The sequence below is a fragment of the Sprattus sprattus genome (assembly GCF_963457725.1).
Source record: "Sprattus sprattus genome assembly, chromosome: 18".
NCBI lineage: Eukaryota > Metazoa > Chordata > Actinopteri > Clupeiformes > Clupeidae > Sprattus > Sprattus sprattus.
The window spans coordinates 30,588,420-30,596,548 of record NC_137916.1 but is presented as its reverse complement, the minus strand read 5'-3'; the positions used below and the strand labels follow the sequence as shown (position 1 = coordinate 30,596,548).

At 46.0% G+C, this 8,129-nt stretch overlaps 1 protein-coding gene across 1 annotated transcript in view; it reads right to left on the bottom strand.

Moving 5' to 3' along the window:
• Positions 1-1,308: 1,308 nt before the first annotated feature.
• st8sia6 (ST8 alpha-N-acetyl-neuraminide alpha-2,8-sialyltransferase 6) overlaps positions 1,309-8,129 on the bottom strand; it is an 11,778-nt gene continuing 4,957 nt past the window's right edge. The window contains exons 4-7 of the mRNA XM_080856504.1: positions 5,330-5,474; positions 4,801-4,913; positions 4,311-4,403; positions 1,309-3,591 (exon numbers count right to left, since the gene is read on the bottom strand). Of these exons, the coding sequence (XP_080712630.1) occupies positions 3,114-3,591; positions 4,311-4,403; positions 4,801-4,913; positions 5,330-5,474 (829 nt within the window). The 3' untranslated portion in view covers positions 1,309-3,113. The remainder of the gene's footprint in view (positions 3,592-4,310; positions 4,404-4,800; positions 4,914-5,329; positions 5,475-8,129) is intronic.

Genomic DNA, 8,129 nt, shown 5'->3' with positions numbered 1-8,129 from the left:
TTTCTTTTCATATTCCTGCACAGGAAAAGGCTACAGTGGACGTCTGCTGACCCAGTGATGGTAGCACTAGCAGGCCTCTGGCTCTCCGTTCATAGGTGTTCAGGTGGTCCGCAGGTGGCCAAGCAGAGGTCCAGACATGAGGGCTACTATTTTACCCACAGCTTTGTCTTTATTTGTTAATATGTCTTCCTCCATTCACACCAATGCTCAACATTTGTAATACAGGTAACCATGTCAAGGGAGATTTTGTACTTGTGGAAAGTCATTTTTATGCATTGACATCCTTGTAGAACCATGTAGCCTTCAGATCCTTGTGGAACCATGACATTCTTCCTGTTTAGTTCAGTTCAATTAAATTTTATTTATATAGCGCCATAACAATACAATTGTCTGTAGGCGCTTTACAGAGCCCAGAGTTTAGTTTCTGTTATTAGCCTTTCAAGCAGACCAGAGACCTGAAGCAGGACTCCGATCATATTCCACCTGTGTATCAGTCGTGGGCCTGCCACCTGGGATGACCTCATGTTGCTCTCCAGACCCTTCTGCTGATGCGCCTCTGCACACCTGTGGCCTTCATATGTGCAGCGTCCAGAGACTCCAGGCTGTACCCGCTACAGCAGTATTTAAGGAAGGGTTTCACAGTTTGTCGCAACCTCACAACAGTACTAGCCAATTAGTGACTATAGCCAGCGGTGCAGATTGGATTTTTAAACTGGGCGGGATGCTAACATCGCCTAATCAGCTGTGCAGAGTTATTAACTGATGATTGTCGCCTTACGTAGGGAGAGTGGGGGGGGGGGGGGGGGGGGGGACGGATCGGGGTCACTATGAACTTCCCCCGTCCGCAGTGCTATCTGCGCCCCTGACTATACATGCATGCGTGCTTTCGAAAACATGCTTTGCTCAATGTTGCCCCATACATATCATGTGTCGTTAAGGTAGGCATGGAACTGGCAACACTACAGAATTATTTTCTATTTTTTAATGTAAAACATTCAAGGGCTGGTAAAACTGATGTTTGTGAGGCACATGGTTGAAATCAGACTGCTGAACAGCAGGGGAAAAGAGAGTGTTGTCCCCGCCAGCTATGACAGCATGCAGCTTCAGTTTGACTAGTACACACACACTCCACACCCGCCAGCTCACATAGAGAGGAAAGTGTCCAATAACACCTTAAGTTACTATATGTTGAAGCTATCAGCTTAATAAGAATGTTCTGGTAGTAAGGAGGTCATGTAGAACATTTACAATATACACGTAGATATAAAGTGTAAGTGGGCCAAAAAGAGTCCAAAAGTTCATACGAAGAAGGGTCTAAAACACAACTTTTACTTTTCCTTGAAGGTAAGTCAAACAACATTCCTACCTGTTCATGGCCCCTTTCAGGTAATTCAGTAAAACAAATAGTCCTGGTCATTTGTTACATTCCTTCATAAGGTGGTGGGCCATGAAATAGTCTCTGCATTCTTAATGTTATCTTTTGTTAACCGTATGATACAATGGCCTGTTGAAGTGTGGACTATGGTATTAGAAAAAGTACAGATCAAAGAATCTTTAGCTTGGCTCAAAATTCAGTGTTTCCTGAGAATGGAGTAGTTCACTTTCCCCCTTTCACAGATACTTTCTCACCATCCATCATTCTCTCAATCTAAGGTTTTCTTTTCAGCTTTTGGAAGGTATTTACATAAGAATCAATATTAAAGATTATTACTCTAATCATTTTATACAATGATTGAAAATCTTTCTTTTTATTTTTTATTCCTAAATGGCTTGGGTATACCCTTACCAAATACATTATGATGTACTCCTCACACAAAGGACGAATACTTTCTAGCGTACTCTGTAACTACTGTAGCTAGCTTTGTCACTGGCAGAATATCTTACGCACTGATTCGTTGACATTAGAACAAGCAGTCTAATAAGTTAAATTTAGCCGTCAAGCTGGCGACTGCTAGATCTGTTTTTTAATAGGGAGCTGAATTGTTAGAGGTAGGTTTGTTTTAGCTCGTGATCTCAGCATACTTGAAAGTGAAAAAACTACTTACACTCACACATAGTTTTGACCTAAATATTTCGCTATCTACCACACTGGAGTGGCACACTTGATGTAAGCAATAGATAGAAAACATTTGAGATAAGTAATGCCAAACAACACTGGCTGTGACCTGATCGCAGGCTCAGACTCAATGAAGGCAAATCATACACCATCAGAACTGTAACAGAATCAATGAGTCTACATAACAACTACTGTGGTGTTTTTTTCACACAACTCTACTACATGGTTCAGCATGAAGTAAGGCTAAAAGCATAAAAACTATTGCACATGGCCTTTGGAACAGTCACAAATATGTCCCAGACTTCCTATATAATGATCAACTTGTCTGTTCTACTTGTCTGCGGACTGAATTGCTTAGATTAGCCAATCAGAGAAGAGGTCAAAGAAGAAATTGGTTGGTTAAAAATGAATGTACCATACAAATATAATAGCTGGGATTCAGTGGATAACTTTAAATACGAGCGAATTAGATGACCCCTTTAATTGATTTTGATTGGTTTAGAATTTTCAATTGTCGTAATCAAAATGAAGTGACGGCATACTTAACTGTGTCGTCTGCATTTCTACTTATATTCCTGTGGGTCATTTTCAGCAAAACTGTCCATGTTATCATGAATCTTTGATTCAAATCACAAGATTGAGAGTCCAGTCTGCACAGCAGACACGTTTTCAACCGCTCACGAAGGAGGACTACAAATACCAGCATCCGTGCAAAAGAGGACTACAAATACCATCATCCGTGTTTACCAGCAATGAAATGAGGAACCGACTGACAACCATTCCTTGGAGCATTGCAGCCATGCGAGGAGAATTGTCCTGGAAACTCCCATGAGAAAAACATGCCTTCCATCAGATGTGACGCTGCCAGAATGGCTTAACCATCACCCGTCACTGCGTGGGCACTGCCCGAGGCATGGCTTACCCATCACTGTGTGTGCACCCCTTCTCTCTCTCTCTCTTTTCATCCCTCTTTCTCTCCTCTCCTCTCCTCTGCCCCCCCTGCCAGGCATGGCTTACCCATCACCCATCACTGCGTGGGCACTGCCCGAGGCATGGCTTATCCATCAGTGCGTGGGCACTGCCCGAGGTGCACCCTGAGAATGCCCTGCCCGTGCAGCCTCAGCAGGTGGTCAAACTCGGCGGGCATGGCGTGGATCTTCTTCTTGGTCTCCCGGTTGTCGTAGTAGTGGTTGGTGAGGGGCTGGTGGCTGTGCGGGTGCTGGCTGAACGGCCAGAACCCGTAGAGGTCCACATGGGTGCACAGCTCCAGCGCCAGGCTGGCCACGATGAGGCCCGTGCTGAGGCGCACCGAGCGCAGGCCCTGGGACCTCCAGAACCGGGCCAGGCCGCTCAGGTAGTCCGGGCTGAGGAAGACGGGCCGCGCGGGGCTGCGGAAGTCCTCCAGGGTGTAGACGGCCCGCAGGGACACGGGCGTGTTGTGGCTGTAGGAGAAGGCCGGGAGGAGGATCAGGGCGTTGCCGTAGGGACGGAGGCCCTCCACGAAAGGTCGCCGGCGCTCCATGAGCCCTCCGAACCTGGCGGAGGAGGAAAGACGGAGATGTTTTCCATAAAGTTTCCTAAAATACGGCAGATTGGCGTCACACAGAGGAGTTGAGTGGAAGGAAAAGGGAGAGGTTTCCTATCTGTACTGTGTTCAATTCTTTATGCTAAATAAACTAAATAAATAATTGAACACCTTGAAATTGGAAACCTGCCCTGTGCCCGCTCATAGTGACTCAGAGATTAAAGTAACAAACACAGCTTTGGCCCGAGGGGGAAGCCTCCACTTCCTCTCATTAAAGAGCTGAACGTAAAGGAATTCTAATTCCAAAACACTTTTCGTCAAATTCAGCAAATGTCTCTCACAGTCAATCTCAGCCAATCAACACGGTTCTTCAGCAGCACGGAAGGGAGGGGTATAATTTGATTGGTTGTTGAGGGCAAATATCAACAACTTACAGCTAAAAAAGTAAGAGTTTAACTTTAAACCATAAAGTGTAAATGTCAAAAAGGAATTCTAGTTCAACACACTTTTTGTCAAATTCAGCAAATTGTCTCTCCCAGTCCTCTAGCTGTCCGTCTTGTGTTAGCGCTTTAAAACCGTCTGGAGTTCAACTCATATGCTAGAGTTGAGGCATGACTTGCTTGTAAAGAGGTGGCAAAAGTGGACACTTTATCTATGTTTAATGCATGCCCGTAATCACGGTGTGCTAATGCAGGACAGATACCTTCTTCTTTTCTTCCCTTCACTCACTTTTCATGGAGGATGCTGGGATTGGCTGTCACCAGGTCGGTCTTATTCCCCACGTGCTCCTCGTAGCCTTGCTCCAGCGGGGGCAGGTTACACCTGGGGGGGGGGGGGCACACAGCGGGGGGGGGGGGGGGGGGGGGATCACACAGGGCAGGGGGGGGAGACGGTTGTTTTAGTGGTTTGATGATCACTTTGTGTTTATTTAAAGATCAAAATCAACCCCAACGTCTCTGACTTTATGTTACGGGGATTTTCTGAAAGGTTGTAAGAGAGAATACTTTGCTGTGTATCTGTTTTCTTTCTTTATTGATCATTTGTATTGTATTGAATGAATGTGTAGCTGAGCCAATGTTGTTGTATCTTTGTGTTGTGTTTTTGATGTGTGTGCTTGTTTTAAGTATGGTTGTGTGGTAGTTTTGGTGGTTTGCTGATCACTTTGTGTTTATTTAAAGATCAAATCACGTCGTTCTGAGGGGAAGTCCTTTCATTGTACCTGATAACAAATTGGGCGGAGTCGATTCTCCGTCCACAGCTGCTGTTGGCCAGAATCCCCCCATTTCCAACAACGGAGCATGAGTCCCATGACGTGTTCCCAAAGGGTGGCTCCTATGCACAGGTACACACACACACACACACACACACACACACACACACACACACACACACACACACACACACACACACACACACACACACACAGACACACACACACACACACACACACACACAGACACACACACACACACACACACACACACACACACACACACAGACACACACACACACACACACACACACACACACACACACACACACACACACACACACACACACACACACACACAGGGAAGACGACCTAATGAAAAACTATGTATTGAATGAACTAAGCGAACAAGCTGTGAACCAGGTGAACTAAGCCATGTGCCTACCTGCCCATCATCATCATTCGAGCACCTATGGTGTCCTACACACACACACACACACACACACACACAGGGAAGACGACCTGTGGTGTCCCTTACCTTTGGAAAGACATTGAAGAGAGCAGAGGTCACTTGCAACGGCTTCCTCTTCTCACCATCGTACACGACCTTCGACCCCAGAGGGGTATTGGTTTGTGTGACAACTGCTTTGGTGGCTCCATGGCACCTGCTGCTTAGCAACGCCCTAAACACAACACCACAGGCACAGAACAAAGCACAACACCGGTCAGCGGAACAGTACAGTACTGACAGTACTTAACAAGACACTCCATCCTCATATTTCATCTGATCTGCATCTAGTTCAATTTAATAGGTTATCAGATATTGATTTATTACGCTTGGTTATCCAACACTTTGATTAGTGATTGATAAGATTGATTGATATGGTTATTTATGCTGTGGCCTGGGGTTATATGAACCATCCACTGCTTTTTCATAGATATTGTTGCAGCGAGACAACCTCTCTCTACACCTTTTTTCCATTTAGAAGACCGAAGACTGGATGAAGAATTCTGAAGTTTAGTTGTAATCGATAAGCTACAATAAGGAGAGGCCCATGGATCATCTCACTGTGTGAACGTCCTGCCTGCCTGTTTAAGGCCCATATCTTCATGTGGTCTGTTCTGGTTGGCTGTTTGCCAAAACCAATCAGCATAAACTATTCCCTCTTTGCTAATTCCCCTGGGTACCCCTGTGTGCGTGTGGATCCTCTGAGACCACCTCCTAATTGGTGGTTTCTTGGAATGAGCCTGTGTCGTGTCTTTAGTGCCGACTTTAACGTCAGTAAATCATGTCAATAGCTAAGTTACTGCTTCCCACCTGATCTGCCTTCCAAAAGTGAGACTTTCATACTGATGAGTTAATCCATCAATCTAATCTTAACATAAAAAATATCCAACATTATATATGAGATGAATTAAATTAGAATAAAAACAAACAAATATAATCAAACGATTCCTAAGTTAGATAGAGAAAGAAAGAGAGAATGTGATGGCAAGTGAAGCGAAACAGCACCCAACATCATGGCCGATGATGTCATTCCTCTCCTGGCCATATATACATGCTTCAGAACTGATCACCCAGTCACATGCGCTGTATCCTCTGTAACAGGATCCTGTCACAAACAAGCCGGCCAGATGGTCTTCGAGGGGCTCCGATGACAGGGTGTGTTGGTCAACCTGAACACGACTCTGTTCGCATATGCCGGATCGCCATAGAAACATCAACAGACCCCTGCTCTACAGATTAAAATGAGTTGTCAGCAGTCATAACTTGAAAGGCGTAACGAAACTCCACACGTGCGTGACATCCATGCCAAACAAATCAGACCTCATTCCTTTAGCGCTTCAGGTTAATGTTGGTCAGAGTGTCATCGCACACACACACACGCACACACACACACACACTCAGCCTGGCCTCTGTGGCGTAACAGACAATGGAATAGAGAACTGCGAGACAATTAGGGGTAAGGGTCACAGAGAGGGTGCACTGCTGCCCGAGGGCTTCCCGTTTATATTACATTTAGCCATTTAGCAGACGCTTCTGTCCAAAGCCACGTACAAGGAGAGAACAGTCAAGCTAAGAGCAATAAAACCTGGTGTAACAATAAATACTGCTTTTTTAAGAAATAGAAAGCGACATAGAAAGAAAAGGAAGTGCGGGACTGTCACTCCTTAAGTGCAGGTTAAGCCAAGGTGCCAGTTAGGAAGGGAGGTGCTCTCTGAAGAGTTGGGTCTTCAAGAGCTTCTTGAAGGTAGAGTGGGACGCCCCTGCTCTGGTAGTGCTAGGCAGTTCGTTCCACTAACGTGGAACTACGACTGAGAATAGTCTGGATTGCTGTGCTTGCACAGGCGGCAGTGCCAGACGCCGCTCACTAGATGAGCGCAGCGTCCTGGGTGTAACACTCGGGTGCTTCCCCTGGCTCTGACAGAGAGTGAGAGCTGCCATAACCTTCAGCCTTCCCAGAGCAACATGATACTCTTGTCCAAGGTCCCAGGACCCAACACACACTCACACACACACACACACACATAGCTCCGTAGTCAGGGACGGGAGAGGAAACCTCCAGGTCAAACTTAAAGTAAGAGACTACACCATGTGCACACACACACACACACACACACACACACACACACACACACACACACACACACACACACAGCTCCATAGTCAGGGCCGGGAGAGGAAACCTCCAGGTCAACCTATAGTAAGAGACTACACCATGTGCAGGCACACACACACACACACACACACACACACACACACACACACACACACACACACACACACACACACACACACACACAGCTCCTTAGTCAGGGCCGGGAGAGGAAACCTCCAGGTCAACCTAAAGTAAGAGACTACACGATGTGCAGGCACACACACACACACACACACACACACACACACACACACACACACACACACACACATGATGTGCAGGCTTAACCACATTCTTACAACAGGGCCCCCCATGGTTATGTTAAGGAGAGGGTCAGGTGATGTGTCAGCAAAGAGGCGGACGACAGGAGAGAGCAAAACACAAGAACAGGAACTTCTGCTCAGTGGGGGGGTCAAACACACCGCTGCAAAACAATTCAGAAGCTGGTACAATAGGTAGAGCCTTTGTTTGGGGTGGGGGGAGGGGGGAATTTACTGAGAACAAAAACATGAATCTACATCACCGTAGACTTGAGTACACCCATCTATGGCCACACTGCTTACTAAAAGAAAGTCCATCACATCAAAGAATGTTCTTGTGCTTCTGTATTTCAGATGTACAGATCTCTTTTGGCCTCCCCTTACTGTATCAGATGATCATCTCAGTCACTCTATGGTG